Below are 24,362 nucleotides of genomic sequence, written 5' to 3'. Positions count from 1 at the left end.
TGCCAGTGCGGGGAGGTGGAATAACCCGCACCGGGCTATGCACACGTACAGGAGACACCGTGCGCTCTACTTCGTAACACGGTGTCTGCCCGTACTCTCGCTCTCCACGGTAAGGGGAGTAGGCGCAGGTTTCCTACCTGACTTCGCCACTCTCCCTTTAAGCCCCCCCCCCAAGATATTTTTGGGGTTTTCTCACAGGCTTCCTACCGCGTCGTCGTGCTGCCTCCATACGCCGGTATCCCTCCTCGCACTGCGCCAGAGAATCCCAGGCGGGCTCCGGCACTCGCCCTGGGTTGATCGCCCACCTGTCGATCTCCTCCCACGTAGTGTAGCCCAGATCCTTTTCCTGCCTCCGAGCTAGCTCCTCATATCGCCGCCTCTCTGCTTTCGCTGCCTCCAGCTCAGCTTTGGGGCGGCGATATTCTCCCGGTTGAGCCCAGGGTCCCTTACCATCCAATATCTCCTCCCATGTCCACGAGTCCTGGTTCTTTTGTTGCGCTCCCCCAAGCTGCTTGGTCGTATATAGGTGGGTGGTTCTGTAACAGCTTCATCCGAAGAGGAGGAGCAGGGATTCGACCAAAACGCAGCGTTTGAATATGACATGATGTTTAATTAAACAAAACAGAAAACACGAACGAACACTTGAAGTTACAAAACAAATAAACGATGTAGACAGACCTGAACGACGAACTCACATGAAACACGAAGAACGCATGAACATGAAAACTGCCTACATAAAACGAACGAACAAACAAAACCGAAACAGTCCCATGTGGCGCAACGACATACACAGACACAGGAGACAACCACCCACCACAAACAGTGTGAAAACACCTACCTTAATATGACTCTCAATTAGAGGAAACGCCAAACACCTGCCTCTAATTGAGAGCCATACCAGGCAATCCTTAAATAAACATAGAAACAGAAAACATAGACTGCCCACCCAAACTCACGTCCTGACCAACTACCACATAAAAAACTAACAGAAACAGGTCAGGAACGTGACACTAAGTTGACTGTACCTTTAAACAGCTTGGAAAATTCCAGAAAATTATGTCATGGCTTTAGAAGCTTCTGATAGGCCAATTGACATAATTTGAGTCAATTGGAGGTGTACCTGTGGATGTATTTCAAGGCCTACCTTCAAACTCAGTGCCTCTTTGCTTGACATCATGGGGAAATCAAAAGATATCAGCCAAGACCTTAGAAAAACAATTGTAGACCTCCACAAGTCTAATTCATCCTTGGGAGCAATTTCCATACGCCTGAAGGTACCACGTTCATTTGTACAAACAATAGTACGCAGGTATAAACACCATGGGACCACGTAGCCGTCATACCGCTCAGGAAGGAGACGCCTTCTGTCTCCTAGAGATGAACGTACTTTGGTGTGAAAAGTGCAAATCAATCACAGAACAACAGCAAAAAGGACCTTGTGAAGATGCTGGAGGAAACAGGTACAAAATTATCTATATCCACAGTAAAACGAGTCCTATATCGACATAACCTGAAAGGCCGCTCAGCAAGGAAGAAGCCACTGCTCCAAAACCGCCATTAAAAAAGTCAGACTACGGTTTGCAATTACACATGGGGACAAAGATCGTACTTTTTTGAGAAATGTCCTCTGGTCTGATGAAACAAAAACAGCACTGTTTGGCCATTATGACCATTGTTATGTTTGGAGGAAAAAGGGGGATGCTTGCAAGCCGAAGAACACCATCCCAACCGTGACGCACAGGGGTGGCAGCATCATGTTGTGGATGTGCTTTGCTGCAGGAGGGACTGGTGCACTTCACAAAATAGATGGCATCATGATAAAGGAAAATTATGTGGATATATTGAAGCAACATCTCAAGACATCAGTCAGGAAGTTAAAGCTTGGTCGCAAATGGGTCTTCCAAATGGACAATGACCTCAAGCATACTTCCAAAGTTGTGGCAAAATGACTTAAGGACAACAAAGTCAAGGTATTAGAGTGGCCATCACAAAGCCCTGACCTCAATCCCATAGAAAATGTGTGGGCAGAACTGAATAAGTGTGTGCGAACAAGGAGGCCTACAAACCTGACTCAGTTACACCAGCTCTGTCAGGAAGAATGGGCCAAAATTCATAATTCAAGCTTAATGTGGGAAGCTTGTGGAAGGCTACCCGAAACGTTTGACCCAAGTTAAACAATTTAAAGGCAATGCTACCAAATATTAATTGAGTTGTTAACTTCTTTGGGCTACAAGCCCGAAGCCGGGCACAATATGACAACAGCCACTTCAAGTGCAGGGCGTGAAATTCCAAATATATTTTTTAGAAATATTTAACTTTCACACATTAACAAGTCCAATACAGCATATGAAAGATAAACATCTTGTGAATCCAGCCAACATGTCCGATTTTTTAAATGTTTTACAGCGAAAACACCACATATATTTATGTTAGCTCACCACCAAATACAAAAAAGGACAGACATTTTTCACAGCACAGGTAGCATGCACAAAGCCAACCTAACTAACCAAGAACCAACCAAACTAACCAAGAAACAACTTCATCAGATGACAGTCTTGTAACATGTTATACAATAAATCTATGTTTTGTTCGAAAAATGTGCATATTTGAGGTATAAATCAGTTTTACATTGCAGCTACCATCACAGCTACCGTCACAAATAGGACCGAAGCAGCCAGAGTAATTACAGACACCAACGTCAAATACCTAAATACTCATCATAAAACATTTCTGAAAAATCGATGGTGTATAGCAAATTAAAGACAAACATCTTGTGAATCCAGCCAATATTTTCGATTTTTTAAGTGTTTTACAGCGAAAACACAATATAGCATTATATTAGCTTACTACAATAGCCTACCACACTACCGCATTCATTCATCAAGGCACGTTAGCGATAGCAATAGGCACGTTAGCGATAGCGAATAAACCAGCAAAAGATATATAATTTTTGACTAACCTTGATAAGCTTCATCAGATGACAGTCCTATAACATCAGGTTATACATACACTTATGTTTTGTTCGAAAATGTGCATATAAAGAGCTGAAATCAGTGGTTATACATTGTGCTAACGTAGCATCTTTTTCCCAGAATGTGCGGATATTTTTATGACACTCCAACTATTCTGACCAAATAACTATTCATAAACGTTACTAGAAAATACATGTTGTATAGGAAATGATAGATACACTAGTTCTTAATGCAATCGCCGTGTTAGAATTCTAAAAATAACTTCATTACGACATCCAGCTTAGGTATAGCGAGAGAGTACCCAAAATCTGGGCGCAAACGACTAGTACAACATGTTCGACAGATATATGAAATAGCATCATGAAATGGGTCCTACTTTTGATGATCTTTCATCAGAATGTTGTACAAGGGGTCCTTTGTCGGGAACAATCGTTGTTTGGATTTAGAATGTCCTCTTCTCCAGTCAATTAGCACGGAAAGCTAGCAAAGTAGCACGAAGCTCTCTTTCCTGAACAAAGGCACACAACGCAACACGCCTAACGTCCCGAAAATATTTCAATAATCTAGTAAAACTATATTGAAAAAACATACTTTACGATGATATTGTCACATATATCAAATAAAATCAAAGCCGGAGATATTAGTCGTCCATAACGACAGCTTATCAGAAGGCAAAACCAGGTCCCTTCACGCGCTCTCCAGAAAACAGGAAACTGGTGACACGTCATACAAAGAGCTTTTGTTCGACCCCAGATCAAGTTACTCACTCCATTTCTTCTCTCACTGCCTGTCGACATCTAGTGGAAGACGTATGAAGTGCATCTATACTAATAAATATCAAGGATATTAATAGGCAGGCCCTAGAACAGAGCATCGATTTCAGATTTTCCACTTCCTGTCAGGAAGTTTGCTGCAAAATGAGTTCTGTTTTACTCACAGATATAATTCAAACGGTTTTAGAAACTAGAGAGTGTTTTCTATCTAATAGTAATAATAATATGCATACTGTACGAGCAAGAATTGAGTACGAGGCCGTTTGAAATGGGCACCTTTTATCCGGCTACTCAATACTGCCCCTGCAGCCCAAACAGGTTAACTTCTGACCCACTGGGAATGTGATGAAAGAAATAAAAGCTGAATTAAATCATTCTCTCTACTATTATTCTGACATTTCACATTCTTAAAATAATGTGGTGATCCTAACTGACCTAAGACTGGGAATTTTTCCTAGGATTAAATGTCAGAATTGTGAAAAACTGAGTTGGAATGTATTTGGCTAAGGTGTATGTAAACTTCTGACTTCAACTGTGGATTGATGCTTCTAATTGTGCATGTTATAAACAAACAAAAAGATTATGATTAAAGATTGTACTCTGTGGCTGGATTTATGTATTTTTTTCCAGTGCTACATTAATTTGGCAGACCTAACTTGATTGACCCTCTTTCTACATGGCCTGGTCTATGAGAGGCCTAATCATCTATGTATGCATATTTTGTTGACGCCTAGGCTATAGAGATACATTCAGGTAATGAACTAATTTTTAGCATCAACATTTTCATTTGATTACAATTATTTATTGTCAGTCATTCTTGAATGTATTAGGCTATACAATTAAGTCGATTAATGTTTGGATATGAATATTACATTCTATTATACATCCTATGTGAATAATGTTGATTAATATTAATTTGTGTATTTATAATAATAATCTGAAAATCAGTCTAAAATTGAATATTTCGCCTGTTGTTCATGTCCATATAGCCTAGGACAATGTGGTAAAGTACTGTTACTCCTTAGTCCTTTTTTATTTATTGTTTCGCTCGCTTGCCTCACTTTTTGGGGGGGAAAATCCGTTAAACAGTGAATCAATTTTGTCTGGCCTTATCTAGTTTCCAAAATGCAATAGCCATAGTAGGAATTTGTTTTCTAACAACCAAAATGAAACCCTTTAAAAATATATATTTCTAATGCTGGAGAATGTTTCTAGTCAATTTCTCCCTGACTGAATTGGTGCATTCAGAATGAATGGGACCGTTTTGAAACCACTCTCCTACTACAGTACATTGCATTGTCATGCCTGTTGAATTTCACAAGTGCTGCACATATATTGAAAGTGTCCTCTACCTCAGCACTCCTTGACCTTTGAGCAGTGATGTGCATGTGATCCATGCGTTCAACAGCACCCTCCAACTATAATAAGGCCAACATGTGATCGCTATCGCACCCGTGCAAAACATGCCACTTATTCAGTGTTGTGGCTATCAGCTGCACAACATAGGAGACTATTCATTTATAAGGCTCCTGATTCAATCAGCCTTTGAACAGTAATGCAATCAGTCATATTCAAAGTCAACTGGGCAAAGCTGCTTTTTGAAAGTGATGGTTATGAAGCTATGTAGTATAGATGTGTGTCTGACTCCCACCCAGACAATAGAGAATGGCGGTGTTGTGTGTCTTTGTTTATTCTGAGGAGACGCGGCTTCATAATACTTGCGGTGAGATCAATCATGCTCCCAGACTTATTCTCAATTATTAATGGTTTCCTCAGTAACTCTGCATGTATTATTCAGATGTATAGAATCTAATTTTAACCTACCATCGGGAGTCATCGTCACAGTGGTATTTCCTACGGAGTAGAACGGTTTGTGTATAAAGGAGCCTTTATCATAAGAATACCCTCCTCTATTTACAGGAGACAAATCAGGTTTACGCCCTGTGACACGGTTCAAAACGAGATGCCATTGGGTAATCAGAGGAGCTTTGTGTGTGTGTGTGTGTGTGTGTGTGTGTGTGTGTGTGTGTGTGTGTGTGTGTGTGTGTGTGTGTGTGTGTGTGTGTGTGTGTGTGTGTGTGTGTGTGTGTGTGTGTGTGTGTGTGTGTGTGTGTGTGTGTGTGTGTGTGTGTGTGTGTGTCTTGTGTTTCTGTCTGATAATAACGCCCATGCGAGAAACAAAAAACAGCTCCTTTGTCTCACCTTCTCAGTGCCCCTAATGGGTAAAGTGTGCAGTGTATTGTGTGAGTGGCGGGGCCCGGATCGTGTGTGGCATGTGTCCTTCACATCAGGGCACAGTATTATGCAAATGGCCCAGTCTGGAGATGTATTGCATCTGTGTGAGTGTTGGCCTGTGCTCCCAGCCAGCTACAGAGACAGAGGAGGGGGAGAGGGGGAGGAAGCCAGCTACAGAGACAGAGCAGGGGGAGAGGGTGAGGAAGCCAGCTACAGAGACAGAGCAGGGGGAGAGGGGGAGGAAGCCAGCTACAGAGACAGAGCAGGGGGAGGAAGCCAGCTACAGAGACAGAGCAGGGGGAGGAAGCCAGCTACAGAGACAGAGGAGGGGGAGAGGGGGAGGAAGCCAGCTACAGAGACAGAGGAGTGGGAGGAAGCCAGCTACAGAGACAGAGCAGGGGGAGGAAGCCAGCTACAGAGACAGAGCAGGGGGAGAGAGGGAGGAAGGGAGCGCCACATTATTTAGAGTAAATGAGGGCAAGACCTTGAAATATTCCTGGAATTTTAAATCTGTGGTTTAACAACTGTGTCTGTTTATCGGGCAGGGCGGGGTAGAAATGAAATACAAAATAGCTTACTGTGACTTTATGCATTTAGTTAAATGATCTGATTAAACGAGAAACACAGATTATTTAAAAAAGCCATGTTGGCTAAACTCTCCATCATGGTAGGGGCCACTATGATGAAGCTCAATGCACACACTGTTGGTTGCATGCCAGCATGACCCTTGGACTCTAGACAGCGCCTGAATATGAGGATGGCACACCCATTATCCACATGGGTATCGATAGTGCTGTCTCGTGCATGGCCTCCTGTCTAACTGAATCCTCTGTTACATTGAGAATGTCCATTCCTCTCCACTTACACGCTGACCTCAGTCTGACCCCCAACATCTGTATCGCGCAATCCAATCAGAGACCTCCAATAGCTGGTCTATGAAATTACAGGCCTAAGGAAGAGCGGGGAAAGAGAGTAATATGGTTGTGTTGTTCTGAGTTGTATTCGTGCCTAGAGCAGGGATATGTACTATACTACTGTGTTGTACTTTGGATAAGCCTTCAATTACATTTCCTATGTTCGCCTGGCTTTCCATTGTTACCCTTAATCCACTTAATCATTATATTAGGTGACTCATTTTAAATACAGACTTATTAAGAACCGCCAAACCCACATTATTAGCCCCCGACCATTTAAAAAAAATAATAATTGTGGAATGTATCTTAAACCATGTTTTTCCATTAACGATGCAAGGTTTCTTTTTTCTCTCTTTTTCTGTTGTCGTCTCTCTTCCTCTCTATATGACCCATTTCCTAGAGCAGAGTGATGCATTATATGCTGTACTAACACCTGTTCCCTCAGCACAGATAGCGTTAGATGGTATTAGATTAGATGCTAACACCTGTTTCCTCAACACAGAATGTTTTCCACTTGGAGATGCTCTTCTGATCTCTATCTTGTTCCCATTTTGTATCACCGGTGGCTCATATTTTCCCACCAATATTCTTTTGTAGCTCTCTGCAGCTCTTGAAGGCATGGATCCAAAAATCTATGTTTCCTCCACTGATTGTGCTATTCTAATTAGTCCCTTTCTCACTGTAAAATGTCATAACTCACAACTGCAGACTAACTTAACTTTCCTCATTTCTCTTTTGCAGCTTGTTGGGTTCATCTATGCCTGTTATGTGGTGAAGCTCATCTCAGAAGAGGAAGACAGCTGTGAGTATTGCCTTTCAACGAATATTGTAGATCTAGGAGAAATATACCTGATTCCTACAGTCACACATTTAAAGGCGATTATCATTTCCCTCTGCTTGTTATAATGATGACTCAGTGCCATCTCACCTCATGTCGGAGGTTGCCCGTTCACGTCATGTCGGAAACTCAGAGTTAAAATGAACATAAGTTATTTGCGTGTTGGTTAATTCTGATCATTCCCAAGTGGGAAACTCGGGTATCATCTTTCTACAAAGAGTAAGCAAGTCGCAAATTTCAGAGTTTCCGACATGACATGAATGTGGCAAGTGAAACGCACACCTTTTATTCATAAGCTTTACCTGACCAATCACATAACTCCAGTTACGGATGTTTTGCTACGACAGTACTAATGAGCCATTTTCCTGGACTCGCTCCATGATATAATATATAACAAATTATTTTACGTCCAGGTAAACATATACAGTATGTCTGGCTCAAGGCTGACATCTCTGTATTCCTGCATTTACAGAGTACTTAATTTTACTCGAATAACCGAGCATTGGCATGGACATTACTCTTCTGGTAGGATCTTTAGATTTAGCCAAGTTTAGTACACCAGCAAACATTTACATTTAAAAGTCCAATTACCTTGCTCCAAGATGCATGAATTATTCTCTTTGGCCACTGCCTCTTTTACACAAGATTAGAAAGCAAAACACATATTGGGACAGGAATTACTTTTTGTGTTATCGTCATTTACAAATGAATATTGATTGCCCCAAGACATGTGCTAGTTCTCCTTGTTACCCTTCTTGCTTTGGAAACATAGTATGTGCTGGAAAGAATGCATTTGCCAACTACCCCGGCATGCTAGATCAATACCATTTAGTTTTTAGCAATCTCTATTGCATTCTCTCCATTTGCAATATTCGTCACCAAGCAGCAGCCATAAAGAGAAAGAAGGAATGAGAGGGGATAGAGAGCGAGAAAGAGAGAGGGGGGGGTCACATGAGGCGATTGTACATGATTGCACACTGTACATGCCTACTCTATCGTTACAGAACATTTTTGACTACACTACCGTTCAAAATGTTGGGGTCACTTAGAAATGTCATTGTTTTTGAAAGAAAAGCAAATTTTTTCTGCAGTTAAAAGAACGTCAAATTTATCAGAAATACAGTGTAGACATTGTTAATGTTGTAAATGACTATTGTAGCTGGAAAGGGCACATTTTTTTAATAGAATATCTACATAGGCGTACAGAGGCCCATTATCAGCAACCATCACTCCTGTGTTCCAATGGCACGTTGTGTTAGCTAATCCAAGTTTATCATTTTAAAAGGCTAATCGATCATTAGAAAACCCTTTTGCAATTATGTTATCACAGCTGAAAACTGTTGTCCTGATTTAAAGAAGCAATAAAACTGGCCTTCTTTAGACTAGTTGAGTATCATCAGCATTTGTGGGTTCGATTACAGGCTCAAAATGGCCAGAGACAAAGAACTTTCTTCTGAAACTCGTCAGTCTACTCTTGTTCTGAGAAATTAAGGCTATTCCATGCGAGAAATTGCCAAGAAACTGAAGATCTCGTACCATGCTGTGTACTACTCCCTTCACAGAACAGCGCAAACTAGCTCTAACCAGAATAGAAAGAGGAGTGGGAGGCCCCGGGGCACAACTGAGTAAGAGGACAAGTACATTAGAGTGTCTAGTTCGAGAATCAGAAGCCTCACAAGGACTCAACTGGCAGCTTCATTAAATAGTACACGCAAAACACCAGTCTCAACGTCAACAGTAGAGAGATGACTCCGGGATGCTGGCCTTCTAGGCAGAGTTCCTCTGTACAGTGTCTGTGTTCTTTTTCCCATCTTAATCTTTTCTTTTTATCGGCCAGTTTGAGATATGGATTTTTCTTTGCAACTCTGCCTTTTTCTTTGCAACTCTGCCTCACAGTTAATAATTTAAGATTGGATGCAGCATGCCTTTATTAAGAGTGGCCGGCTCCCCTAGGTCCTCCCCCAGGTCCTCCCCTAGGTCAGTACACTAACAATCATTTTAGTGTACTGACATTATACCTGACTGCTGGTTAGTGTTGTCGCAACCCAACATACAGTACTGCTCACCAGCAATAGGGATTCATATACAAGTTCCAGTGGTGGTAGAAGAAGGCTTTGCCTCTGATAACTGTGTGATCACCTTCAATATGTACACAGTACACTGAACATGGGAGCTGTTATGAGAGATATTACTAAGAGTGTGTGCGGTTTGGTTGCTCTCTCAATCTAGAAAATGACTGAGTCAAATAAGTGAAGCGGCACTTAGTAGGCTATTTCCTCTACATTTAGCATGGGTATCTGAGTGTAAAAAAATGCAGCGTTTCTCCTGGCTCTGCTGGAGCCCCTGTACAAGGAGCCAACACTAGGCAGGCAGGAGTACTAAACCATGACCACAACCAAACGTGAGTCTCTCAGCTAGCTGAGATTGCCTATCAGACCGTGTCTCTCTCTCTCTAAAGAGTATCCCCAGACATAGCTTTCCCATCTTTAGAGCCCAAATGTCACTGCCCAGAATGGGGAGTACCTCAATCTGGCATATTATATAGCCCATCCTGGATAAGTAAAGGATTCCCTCAGGCATTGTTATGATAAAAGTCATTTTGGTCCCAATTAAGAGACAATTATATTTGCCACTCAATAATGGCAGTAAGAAATATGCCATTCAGGGGAAATTAAGCTCAAATTGGAATTTACCCTTGACAATCTCGTTGATGTATTTGATGTATTCCGGAGTTGGAATTTAAAGAACCTGGAAAAAGCCCATGAAGTATAATACTATATTTGCAGTGGGAGGGGGGGGGGGTGGTGGTGGTGATCATTTCAGTCCTGTAGCTGTGTTTAATTTGGCCAAACACAGAGGAATAATATTGTTCATGTCCTCCAGTGAATGAGAATGGTATTGATGGTTTGATCCCTGAAGCATGAGGAAACACTAATCTGGGAACCGTATTGGCCATTACAGCTCTAATTAATATAGTACATGAAGCACCTCAGCGAAGGTAATGAACAGCTAAAACCAATCAACACGCTCACTCCGTAATTACAGCTACTATCAAGGGTAATGTCCCAGGGTCCATTTAAAAGAAAGGATGGTATTTGAAATGATTTTGCCTCCAAGAGAGGAGGAGAGAGAAAAGATGAGAGAGGGGGAATCAAGATGCAACTAGCAGTGTGTTCAAGGTGCTGTAAATACTTTTTTTGCGTTCAGAACAAGAAAATTAGGTTACAGCTTCCTCTATGGGATTTGCAATCAGGTTCAGTGTACCAGGAGGGTGGAATGTCATGTTGATTGGCCCTTGGCGGCATTTCATTTGCCACTGCTTTGTCATAACAACTTGTGGTGAGTACCTAAGACAAAGCAATTTGGAGACATAGACCAAGTTGTGCTGACTGGAATTCTCAACAATACTGCCATTAAACCTTCCCCTATAGCTAAAGCCTACTGAATAAAGCCCAATCAATACGTGGCTATATCTTTGGTGGAAGGGGTGCCTGTATATCTCTGAATGCTACTAGTGTTTTACTGGCACCTTAGCTATTAGCATCTGTTTAGTGTGTTTCGTCATCAAGTGAACACTATTTGTCATATTAGCATGGTAAATATAAGTAGCTGCAGGCATTTAACATTATTCCCTCCAGCAAAGGAAAATATTAAAATAGCTTTTCATTACACACATAATGGTTCAGTCAGTTGGTCACTCAGTGTAACATTCTAACAGTCGATGATCAATCATATTCACCTGAAGAAAACTGAAATCACGCCCAATGATCCAATGGGCCAATGGATGCCGAGCCCGCCCTCAGAAGCCCCACCTTCCTGGCTATAATCCCGGGGCACGCATTCATTTCCTCAATGCTTCGCTCTTCAGCTCGCCTGAAGCAAGAGCGTATCATGTCATTTGCTAAAATTTGAAGCACACGAAGACTACGAAATTCAGCTCCGACTTTGGTCTGAGAGAGTACTCGTCCCAATAGATGTTACAAATTTTGACTCTTCGTAACGGTTTTTGTTTTTGTTAAAAACCCATTACTTTCTCCACTGCTTGTGTAGCCAGTGCTTCCTTGCTTTAGTAAGATTGCCAGTGGTAAGAGTAAGTTCAAAAAGGCTAACCAGCCGAGTTGGAACCTCCGACCGTGCCCAGGGCATGTGGTTTCACAATGAAAATGAAAGATAGTCATGAGTGCTTTCCTGTTTAAATGGAGTGGAAACACGCTCAGGAGGTCTTGGCTTGGACCAGTTCGTGTGACCATTGGTTTCAACTTCCCTTGGGCATCGGGCTGACTTTTTGAGAAAGATTGGGGCTGCTGGCGAAGGGTTTCCGGTGAAGCGACCTCGGGAATTGGGTTGTCTGAGGCCGGGAGAAAGCAGCAGCGGTGGTCGAAGTTGATGGAGCTGTCATCACAGCCGAGTGAAGCTCATTCCAGTTTCTCTGGCATTGATCGGATTCCCGGGGATGATATACTGTACTATCCCTGGCTGGTTCTGGAGGGTGTTCAGAGTGTGAATCGAATGACATCAATCCGGAGCAGCCTAAAGCCCAGCTTTTGGATTCGGCCGGTGAGAGTGAACCATTGGTGGTTAATACGCCTTTGATGGAGCTGTGTCGTAGGGCGACAGATCACCTGGGGGTGGATTGGCCGTCTTCTCCCCCACAGCAGAGTTCCTCTAGGTTTGGGGGAAGGTATTTACCTCCTGTTCCTGCAGCTGTGAAGCATTGCTTACCCCTGCTTACCCCTGAGCTAAAGGCGACCTGGGATTCCCTCTACCGGGTTATGGGGAGTTCATGAATGTACAGGGTATGGAGTAGGCGGGGCTCGTTTGCACACCGCTGATGAATGCAAAGCTGGCAACTTACTTACCTCCATGAACTAACAAAGGGGCTAATCCTAGCACGGTACTTCCAAATGAACAGTCCCAGTTCTCGGTGGATCAGCTGGACAAAGTATACCAGGCCTAGGGTGTGGCAGCCCGGTTGTTGAATGTGGTCACAATGCTGCAGATGTACTGTATCATATTGATTTGCTGCAAGAGAATAAGACTATGGAGGCGGGAAAGCCAGTTTCAGAGCTTTTTGTCGAAATGCGTGCTACGGCTGATTTTGTACATCTGTCGTGCTGTACTATCCTGTCTGTAGGGGAAGTATGGGGGTCACAGTGGTGGCTCAGCGACACCTCCAGCTGACGTTGTCCAGGATTCCTGAGAGGGACATGCAGATGTATTTGGATGAGCCAGTTTCGCAAACAAGGTTGTTTGGCTCGACTATGGAGTTCTTACAGAAAACAGGACGCAGCTCTACGTGTCCTTTTCCCACGAATATCCTTCACAGGGGTGACGGGGCCCTCCTCCCCAAGCATTTACAGTGGCAACAGTGCTCCCAAGTGGCTCGATTAATGGGGGCAAGTTACTAGTTGCCGAAGTCCCCGAACCTGGTGTGTGCCGGATATCAGAACGGCAGTATCACGAAAGCACATTGTTTCAACCCAAAGTTCCTTGGTGTTCAGGGGTATCGAGAGGGTGGTATCATCCAGGTGTGGGCATAATAAAAACAGCTCCTTCCCCACATTCAGACACATGGTTGTCAAGAGTGGTGGATTTGAAAACAAATGATCCCAATCCTCAGGGTGGAGCTCTGGGTGCTCCACCCTTATGCCCCTTCAGGACATAATGTATGGGAGACTGGCAGCGTGCTCTGTCCAGTGGCGGCCTACGCAGTTTCACCATGGGTGATGAGGACGGTGACGAGGGCCTACGGACTGCAGTTTTCTGTGCATCCTCTTCCTTTTCGTGGCATCATCACGTCAATGGTCCCCGAGGTCCTAGCACCTGCCTTAAGAGTGGAGATTTCCTCTCTCCTTCAAAACCCTCTATTTGGGTGGTCCCCGTGTCAGAAGTACAGAGCGGTTGGTATAGCCGGTACTTCTTCGTTCCCAAGAGCGATGGAATGTTGCGAACCTTCCTGGACTTGCGGTTTCATTTTGAGGGTGGGCTCTCTTTCGGGCTCTCCCTATCGCCCCGCACCTTTTCTATGGTGGTGGAGGCTGCTTTGGCACCGGTGCGGTGCCAGGGGATCAGAGTATTGGCCTATCTGGACGATTGGCTGGTCTTGGCAGAGTCGAGGGAACAGGTGGAGCTCTACACTGCCATGCTGGTTTCCCATATTCAATCTCTCGGGTGAATTCATGGTGAATTATAAGAAAAGTTGTTTGACTCCGGCTCAGTGCATTCATTTGTTGGGTCTCAATCTGGACTCTGTTCTGAATCATGTGTTTTTGTCCAAAAAAAGAGGAGGGACGCATTCCGGCTCGGTCTGTCACGATTTCAGCTGGGGCACTCGATGCCTTTTCACTTATGCCTGCAGTTATTGGCTCTGATGGCCTCTATGATAGCTGGGGTGTCTCTGAGACTTCTGTTGATGATTCTGTTTCAGCGCTGTGTGTTTGCTACACGCCTGGACGCAACTTGCCACTGCCATCGGTGGCTCAAGGTATCCCTGTCATGCCTAAGGGTGTTGACTCCTTGCAGTGGGTTCTCATGGGCCGGATATTGTCCCGCAGGGTGATCACAACAAACGCTTCTCACTCAAACATTTTTTAAAGTTGTTTATTAACCATTAACCATTAACCATTAAGAGTTGCAGGGGAGAGGAGAAGAGATAAAGGTGCTTATTTGAAAGCTAGGAAAATAAATTGTAGCTTGCAACATAATTTCTTTTTAAAGAAGCTCTCCTAGAAAAGGTTGGAGACCCCTGGTCTAAGCCCATGCCACCGACCTTGGACCTAGCTTTGGTCCTGGATGGTCTGTGTGGGCCTCCGTTTGAACCATTAGAGTCTGTGGACCTGAAGGTCCTTTCCTACAAAACTGCCCTGCTCATGGCCTTGGCGTTGGCCAAGCGCGTTGGGGATCTTGACGCGCTATCAGTACACCCGTCCTGTTTGGAGTTCGCGGCTGGCGACTACAAAGTGGTGTTACATCCTAATGCAGCTTTTGCTCCCAAGGTTATGGCTATATCTAACAGGTCCCTGGCTTTTGAGCTGTTCCATTTCTCATCTCCTCCATTTGCTTCCAGTGAACAACAGAGGTTGCATGGCCTGTGTCCGGTGCGTTTTACACATGTATATGGATGGGACCCTGGATGTCCATGTTTGTGACCATCTTTTTGTCCATTTCGCTAATCCAGCTCAGGGTAGGGCACTTTCTTGGATTGTCTCCCTGGCATTTGACAGCAAAGGACAAGGGACAAAGACTGCCTAGTGATGTGCATGCTCACTCCACTAGGGGTGTGGCTGCTTCTAGGGCATTGTTCCGGGGCATGACAATTGGCAATATCGGTGCTGCAGCAAGTTGGGGTTCCCCACATACCTTTGTGAGGTTTTATCACTTGGATGTAACTGCTCTCAGTGTGGCTCATAGTCCTCTTATGGCTGGGTCCGGGAGTGGGTGTTAGGGCAGCGCGCAGGTTGCGCATTTATCCGGGTTACCACAGTTCCCTGTGGGTTTGAGCCTTGGGCTGCCTTGGGGTGCGGCAGAGCGTAAAGTGCGCATTATCAGGGTTACCATAGTTTCCTGTGTGTTTGAGCCTTTGGCTGCCGTGGCAGCGTGGGAGTACACAGTTTCCAGGTTACTGCAGGTTTCCTGTGTGTTTGAGCCTCAGGCTGCCGTGGTTCATCGGCTCTGATCAATGCTATGCAGCGTGTGTGCGCTTTGGACTTGGCCTGTAGTGGCAGCATGTCAGTGTGCATAACCAAGTTGCAGCTGGTTCTGGTTCCCTATATGGGGCTCTGACAGTTCAGGCTTCATGAGGCTCTGACAGTTCATGCTTCTCAGGTACCTATTAGGTCAAAAGTTGGCTTTTGTAACCAGTGGTGGACTGAATGATATGGAGGCCCCAGGCAGAGACCAGTTTTATGGGTTTTATAGTAAAGACATGAAATTTAACTGTGAAAATGTATTACCTTTTAATATGCCATGAACACAACCAGTCATGATTTTTTCATCTGATTATCAAAAAGTAGGTTACCTTCGCACTTTTATCCAAAATAATTACAGCATCCAAACAGTGCACTTTGCACCCGCCAACTTTTCTTCAATTCGCAAGTGGCTAAAACTATCTTACCGGAGAAAGCATCCAAGTAAACAAAAAAACGTACTATGCCGTACTCTTGTTGGCCAGACAGCATAATATACATGGGCTACACATACAGTGCCTTCAGAAACGATTCATACCCCTTGACTTTTTCCACATTTGGTGTGTTACAACCTGAATTTGAAATGGATTCAAATGAGATTTTTGTCACTGGCCCATAATACCCCATAATGTCACAGTGAATTATGTTTTTATTTTGTTTTACAAATGTAATAAAAAATGAAAAACTGAAATGTCTTGAGTCAATAAGTATTCAACCCCTGTGTTATGGCAAGCCTAAATAAGTTGCATGTTCTGTGTGCTATAATAATGTTTAACATGAATTTTGAATGACTAACTCATCTCTTTACCCCACACGTACAGTACAATTATCTGTAAGGTCCCTCAGTCGAGCTGTGAATTTTAAAAACATATTCAACTACAAAGACCAGGGAGGTTGTCTAATGTCTCGCAAAGAAGGGCACTTATTTGTAGATGGGTAAAACTGTAAAAAGCATACATTGAATATCCCTTTGAGCATGGTGAGTTATTAATTACACTTTGGATGGTGTATCAATACACCCAGTCACTACAAAGATACAGCCATCCTTCCTAACTCAGTTCCTTACTCAGAAACCGCTCAGGGATTTCACCATGAGGCCAGAGTTTAATGGCTGTGATAGGAGAACTAAATACGGATCAACAACATTGTAGTTACTCCACAATACTAACCTAAATTACAGAGTGAAAAGAAGAAAGCCTGTACATGTAACCGATGTGAAATGGCTAGCTAGTTAGCGGGCACGCGCTACTAGCGTTTCAATCAGTTACGTCACTTGCTCTGAAACCTAGAAGTAGTGTTGCCCCTTGCTCTGCAAGGGCCGTGGCCTTTGTGGAGCGATGGGTAGCGATGCTTCGTGGGTGTCAGTTGTTGATGTGTGCAGAGGGTCCCTGGTTCGCACCCGTGTCTGGGCGAGGGGATGGCATAAAGTTAAACTGTTACATTGATGCTGTTGACCCAGATCACTAGTTGCTGCGGAAAAGGAGGAGGTTGAAAGGGGGGTGAGTGTAACGGATGTGAAATGGCTAGCTAGTTAGCGGGTACGTGCTACTAGCGTTTCAATCAGTTACGTCACTTGCTCTGAAACCTAGAAGTAGTGTTGCCCCTTGCTCTGCAAGGGCCGCGGCCTTTGTGGAGCGATGGGTAACGATGCTTCGTGGGTGACCGTTGTTGATGTGTGCAGAGGGTCCCTGGTTCACGCCCGGGTCGGGGCGAGGGGACGTACAAAAGTTATACTGTTACATACAGAATAAAACTATTCCAAAACATACATCCTGTTTGCAATAAGCCACTAAAGTAAAACTGCAAAAAATATGGCAATGGAATGTTTGTCATCGGCAAGGTCTAGGGAGTTGTTTATGATACAAATAAATGGAATACAGCTAAGCACAGGCGAAATCCTAGCGGAAAACCTGGTTCAGTCTGCTTTCCAAAAGACACTGGGAGACAAATTCACCTTTCTGCAGGACAATAACTTTAAACACAAGGCCAAATAAACACTGGTGTTACTTACCAAGATGACATTGAATGTTCCTGAGTAGCCTAGTTACAGTTTTGACTTAAATCGCCTTGACTTAAATCTATGGCAAGTCTTGAAAATGGCTGTCTAGCAATGATCAACAACTTGACAGAGCTTGACTTACCCAGAAACACTCACAGCTGTAATCGTGGCCAAAGGTCATTCTAACATGTATTGACTCAGGGGTGTGACTACTTATGTAAATTAGATATTTCTGTATTTATTTTCAATACATTTGCAAAAATGTCTAAATATTTATCATCATGGGATATTGTGTGTAGAAAAAAATCTATTTAATCCATTTTTAATTCAGAACAAAATGTTGAATAAGTCAAGGGGTATGAATACTTTCTGAAGGCACTGTACATGTCCTCTGCCTTGATGACGATGGCAGTATTATCAGCAGCACCTGTCTTTTTAACTTAGGCAATTCTTCTGTAAAAATGTAATCTTTCTTTCTTTTCTCTGCCTCGCTCTGGAAGCGCCTCATTGCTGCTACTTAATTTCAATTAAGGTCACGTTTGAAATCATATCGTGTGAAACAATGCACGGGAACTCTGTCAGGGTGGAATAGTCCATTATTATGAACCAGTCAGGGTGGAATAGTCCATTATTATGAACCAGTCTGTGGGTGATTAATGACACTTCTTTCTACCATTATGATAAAAACTATTATATATTAATATTGATATGAAACACATGTACACTATATGTATGGGAAAAAAGTATTGGCGGGGGTTGGGGTACTCGAAGTGGAGCATGGGTGGGATTTCAAGCGGAGAAATTATATATTTTTGTAAAAGATTAGAAGTAACAAAATATATATATTATGCCCAGCTTATGAGGCCTCCTGATGATTTGAGGCCTGAGGCAAATGCCTCTTCTGCCTAATGGTAAATCCGCCACTGTCTGTAACCGCTTTTTAGAGCTGGTGTAATCTGTGTGTGCTTGGGCTGCCGTGGGTCTCCTTGTTTGGTACCCTCTGAGCTGGCTTGGGGTGTGATTGTATGTCCCCATAGTATGTTATACCGAATGATCGACTGAAAGGGAACGTACAGTTCTGAATACAACTACTGTTCCCTGAAGGAGGGAACGAGGTATAACATATTTAGGCCCCGTGCCGTCAGGGGATTTGGGCACGCTGAAAGCGGTACTGAATTGAGGAAATTAATGCGAGCCCCGTTATTATATCCAGGAAGGCGGGGCTTCCAAGGGCGGGCCCCCTCATTCATTGGCCCATTGGTCGTGATTTCAGTTTTCTTCAAGTGAATATGATTGGCCGTTGACTCTCTCCTTCAGGGAATAGTAGTTATACTCATAACTGTACATTTTCCTGTGGTTATATATGAACATTTACTCTGCAGAACAATACTGATACAATACAATACTTAAATGCTAAAGCTACATTTACTGGGACTTTGTTTTTGAAAGAGGATGTAGTGCAAGCCTTTATTGTTCCTTAGCCTTTTTATTGAAATTTGTCTGATTGAGATGTGGCCAGTCTATCTCCAGATTTTAAATTGGGCACGTTCTGTCTTACCTCTGCAGGTCCTCTGATAAGCCTGATCACAGTACAGAGGTTAATGCCTACAAGAAAGGCCAACAAGGATTTAGAGCTTTTGGTGAACGTCCCCTAAAATGTACCATTAGAATGATGATAATGCCCGACCTTCCATCTCTTCCTATTCATGGTGCTAGGGGGGAGGGGAGCTCATCAGGAAATGTATTTGGCTTATCTCAGTGTTTCGTTTGTCTTAAGAGACTCAGATGCATAAAGACATCGGATCGTTATCGCGCTTTAGCACCTCCGTCTTTTTGGTTGAGGCCCAGATACCTAGACCTGCAGGCCGGTCTCTGTGGAAGGCTGGGCTCTAATCCTGTCCAGTTTGTTATTCTGTGTGATCTGCTAATCCAACAGGCCATGCTCCCCGAGCATTGCTCCACCGCAGATATCGCCCCTACCCAGCCCTTAGACGGTCCGGACACTGATCATCCACTGCCTGGGATTATCACAAAGACACAAGCACACACATGCTTATTTAGAGACACAGACTCACACACACACACACACATGCCTTTGTTTGATCTCACAGTAACCAGATGTCCTCTTTTTCTTATTATTTTTGTGTCCAGTTGATTTTATAGGAGGGTTCGACTCCTATGGTTATCAAGGGCCTCAGAAGACATCCCATTTGCAACTACAACCCATGTACATGTAAGTGCACTGTAGCTACATCTATTCACACCTCCTATTACAGTACTTCAGAAATGTTTTCTCCTGACCGTGGCTCATCTGGGTGCCAAGTTCACTATGTTGTCACACTTCAGTCTATAAATTGGACGGATAGGACTAGGCTGAGGACATTAGAACGTAAGGCAGAGGAGTCTCATATATAAATAACGCTAGTGTCAATACAGCTTAGGAAAATAGCTTGGGTCAACAATGAGGGAGGGGCTGTTTGTATCTGGACTCCTGAAAGGTTGGGATTTTCATGAGAGTAAATGAGGAGAACAACACAGGATGTTCAGTCTTTGAGAGACTTAAAAGGATTTCCCTACTTGACACTGAATGGATCAGAGGTTTTGTTTTCTAATCCTGTTTACAGTGCAGGCTGGTCAACATATAATACACTGGAAATAGACAGTAATCCACTCCTACTGTATAAAGAGTTATCCTCGAAAGCTGGTCTCATAGGTATGTTGAACATGAATGTAGATATACAATGCACAGGAGGTTGGTGGCACCTTATTGGGGAGAACGGGCTCGTGATAATGACTGGAGCGGAATTAGTGGAATGGTAACGAATACATCAACACATGGTTTCCAGGTGTTTTTTTATCACATTTCTCTGGGCGTCACATGAGGCAAATTTGTGGGGATATGCATGTCAAGGGTCCAAGCTGTACTCATGGTCTTGTGTGCCAGATGAGCCCCACAGTGGCAGGAACAGAACAGCCTGGGTATCCCCTGCCTGCCTCTCTCTGTGGAGCCCAGGCCTCAGCTGACTGGCCCAGCTAAGTAACACTGATCGTAAGGGGGAGAAACACTGTGAAGCAGTGCCAGGATTTAGAGCAGGGTGCTGGCATGTCTACTAGTGGGGAGAGGGGGTTGGTGGGAATAGGTAGGGAGGAAGAGAGGGGGGTAACAGCCTCTTGCCCAGCCCAATGCCTATATTTGGTTATTCAGGGGTGACTACAATGGAGAGTCTCCTAAATCTTAACCTGCCGTCTGTCACTCTCAGACAGCAATGTATGGAAAAACAGGGAGGGGACAATGAAGTGCACATAGGATGTGTGGACATATCCATTGTCTAATGAGAATGGAATAGGATGTGTTGTATCTGGCCCATTGTTAAAATCAGTACTGTGTCGTCTGTTATTAGCTGCTGGTTGTACAAGGTCAGCTGAGTTCAGGTGGGAGTCCTCCGTCATTTAAGGGAGTAGGGTTTAGACTTGCACTCAAGGAAACACTTCAATCCCTCGCCAACATAACTTCTCAGTTGTGTCATGAACGTTCTGCCTATACTTCTCAATAATAACTGGGCAGATAGGTGGCTAATTCCAGGGCATATCACTTTGCCGTCATCACATCAGACAAGAACCATCATTTTATAATCATAATTTCCTGTATTGCTCAGGGAAAGTGTGTAACTGTCGGTAGGTCAGCATTTAACACATATGGCAAGCTTATGGACATATGGATTCATTTGTAACACAGGAGAATGGGAAAATCTAAAATGTCATTAAGAGCCATTCTGTGGTTTTGACACCCAATAGGGAAGACAATAGAGATTATAAATCATGGGCACCAAGATAATGATATGGTAGAGGTGCTACACATCATCTTCAATAGTCAATCAGTCTTCACAGCTGATGCCCATTAACAATTGTTCTTATTGGATGTGACAACTGTAAATTACCAAGGTCTTTAGAGAATAGTGGCAGGTGTAATGATTCGTGCTTTTTTTGCCGTGATGTGCTTGTTTTAGCATGAACATACAATATGAACTTGTATTTGAATTTGTCTGTGGCAATGTGCCTTATTGGCACTGACTCATTTTTCTCTTTCTCTTCACAGGTCAAAGTAACAAGGACAGCTGCCTTATGAACCAATCAAATAGAGAGCTACAGTTCTAACTTATTGTCTCATTTCGTAAATGTCTTAAAATAATGCAGTGTCTTACAAACTGTGTGCAGAACGTGAGATTCGACACTTTAACCTCAAAGACTCCGAAAAACACACAGGATTTTTTTTTGTCTCTGCTCAGTGGTGGAGTCTGAGTCTGGGTCTGGGTCTGGACTAGGGGCCAGGCAAGTGCAAGAGCGCCCTCCTGTGGCTTTGTTGACCTTACAGGAGGCATATCTCTCCATACTGGTTCTTGCTTTCTTTATGACAGCCGAATAACTGTTATATTGAGGGAACAAATTGCTTTGATGCCCCTGGACAGTGTTCAAATGGACCAAGATTCCGGACAAAGGGAAACTGTTGGACTTGTGCCAAGTTCTGAGAGCACTAGCTGAGTGGTGCCTGTGTTCCGACTAACTTGATTAGAAATACTCTCTGCTTAAGGAATGTTCAATAACTAATCACTATGGCTTTAGTCATCAGAAGTAGTTTTATAGCTCCCTTATAAAGAGTTGATTAGAATCAATGTACATGTGAAACCATGTGTTTACAATACATCCACTTTGGCTGTTGGAATTCGATCTGAGTTGGGCAATTGAATGGGGCAAAACTTTGATGGGATTGAAAAATCAATCAGTTGTTGTTTCTTACGATGGATGTATTTGTCTTGAAAGTGCCAAGAACCATAGTTAAAGATGAGTTAGACAAGGTATTGGATGCTATCCAGAGATACATATTTTTGGAGCTCGTCTCGGGGATATCAGTTCAAAAGTTCATTCGGGGCTAACACAATATTTGTTTGCATGAGGTGTCAAAATCTGTTGCATATTTAATCTCTGAAAGCACTGGACCTTATCCCAGACTAGGTAGAGGTGACAGTTGGCCTTTCTGCAGATGTCTTTTCTCTGTAAGGTTATGTGAATTTTGTGCTTTTTTAAGACAGCGTGGAGACTTGAGTCTAATGACAAAGAGAAAACAAAATGTAACTTCTTTAAATTCTAGAATTTTTTTAACATGTGACAGTGTTTACTCTTTTATAGTTGACTAATAATATATTATAGAGAGCTTGGAACTATAAGGTTTTATCTGCATTTTTATCAAAATTGAGTTATTGACATAGCCTTGTTCTCTTCAATGTTCTCTACCTATATATAAATACCCCAATTCATGTTGTTAAGTTCCAAAGAATACAATATAAAAATAGCTGACACTATTTAAAGCAATGAGGGTTCGTAACTATAAAGCCAATTATCTCAGAATAATCTTTTTGCAGATAGAACCTTATAGCCCCAAGCTCTTGTTATGTTGTGTATACGTGGGCCCATCTTTTACTCCTAACTGTATAAAGTGTCAAGGGAAACCTTGGGAACAATATCTTGCTGATAGTGGTGTGGTGTGAGGACTAGAAGGAGGTGTGTGGTAGAGTTTGTGCTGTGGCTGAAACGTTGTGCTTTTGTCTAGTGGACAGCGTGGGAACCCCCTGAACCAACCAGGACTGCCTCAGTTCTTTCATCATCGTCTTAGCCTCATCATACTGTAACCGTTCTACTGAAGGGAGCCTTCTTCCCGTGAGCAAAACAATTTGTATATCTCCCACCGTGCATAAATCCTTCTGCTCTGTAGACCTTAACTCTATATCATGGGGTCTATCTATGTTTTCTATTTCAATAGTGTGAATCTGTTGGCTCTTCTGGAAATGAATGAGGTAATACTAACAGGTCTTCCAAGTGACTGAATATTGAAATGGAAGCTTATATTTCCCCCTTCATTGTGATCTATGATGTTAATTATGTAAATGTCACCTCGAAATACGTAAATGCCTAAAATGCTGTTCTAAACTCAGGCAAGTTTAGCTTCCAGCATACACTTACTACTTGTGTTTGAACATTACCAAATGATAACAGCCAATAGAAAACCTGAAGACACAAAGATTCCAAAGCTAAGCATTATCCTCTGCTTCATAACATTTGTGTCTGGGACAGTATGATATTGATATTCAACTAGGTAAAAGCAATATGGTCTCTAGTATGCTTCCATTCATTATAAGTCCCAGATAAGAGTAAGTCGTGTTTTATCAGTGAGTTGATCTAATGTGATTGGATAGTGGATGTACTGTAGTGACACTGGTGGTTACCAACATAGTTACTTACTGCTGCAATTGTCCATCACCCCTTGATTACAGAGATTATTCAAAGTTGTAAATATAACAGACATTCTCGACCAGGATAACGTTTTTGACAAGATGTTGTATAGATCTGAATTAAAAATAAAATAATTAGGTTGCATCTTGCTGTACTGTATTCTAAGTTCCTACATTCAAAGGGAGCTGTATGTAATACTGTTACAGGCACTCAATTGCTCATCATAGAGGCTTTCCTGAATACACCATTGGTTGTTTTGCTTGGGTTCAGTGCTCACTTCTACTTCTCAATAGATTTAGCAATTTCTATTTATGTTACTTTCAAATTGACTGTAAATATAATAAAATCTAACTGTGGAAAAGTCCAATCAATTTTCTCATTTGATTTCCCGAGTACTTTCACTTCCTGCAATGCCTGATGTAATCACTGACATCCTACTTTCTAATCTCTCATCTGAACAGCGAGATGTGCTGATACAATAACGGTTTGGAGTGCCTAGCAACAGCCTGTACAGCCGGAAGGTATCATTCATTACAATTTTCTACAGTATGTGAGGCAAACTGTTGCCAGCCTCAGCCCATCCGTCCTCAACACCGCAGACATAACAGGGGAAGGTGTGAAGCTAACCTGATGCTGCCATCTATCATTTATTTGTTCCTCT

At 43.0% G+C, this 24,362-nt stretch overlaps 1 protein-coding gene across 3 annotated transcripts in view; it reads left to right on the top strand.

Moving 5' to 3' along the window:
- Window positions 1-24,068, top strand: part of LOC129825058 (sodium/potassium-transporting ATPase subunit beta-1-interacting protein 2-like) — a 179,607-nt gene extending 155,539 nt beyond the window's left edge. For 2 of the 3 annotated variants that reach the window (XM_055884795.1, XM_055884796.1), the window contains exons 5-7: window positions 7,636-7,696; window positions 19,568-19,649; window positions 21,513-24,068. In XM_055884795.1, coding sequence (XP_055740770.1) covers window positions 7,636-7,696; window positions 19,568-19,649; window positions 21,513-21,522 — 153 coding nt within the window. In that variant the 3' untranslated portion in view covers window positions 21,523-24,068. Of the gene's footprint in view, window positions 1-7,635; window positions 7,697-19,567; window positions 19,654-21,512 lie in introns of those variants that run through there. The other variant, XM_055884797.1, reaches the window with a different exon arrangement.
- Window positions 24,069-24,362: the final 294 nt, after the last annotated feature.

The sequence above is a fragment of the Salvelinus fontinalis genome, chromosome 27, assembly GCF_029448725.1.
Source record: "Salvelinus fontinalis isolate EN_2023a chromosome 27, ASM2944872v1, whole genome shotgun sequence".
Taxonomy (NCBI): domain Eukaryota; kingdom Metazoa; phylum Chordata; class Actinopteri; order Salmoniformes; family Salmonidae; genus Salvelinus; species Salvelinus fontinalis.
This window is presented reverse-complemented; position numbering and strand designations above follow the sequence as displayed.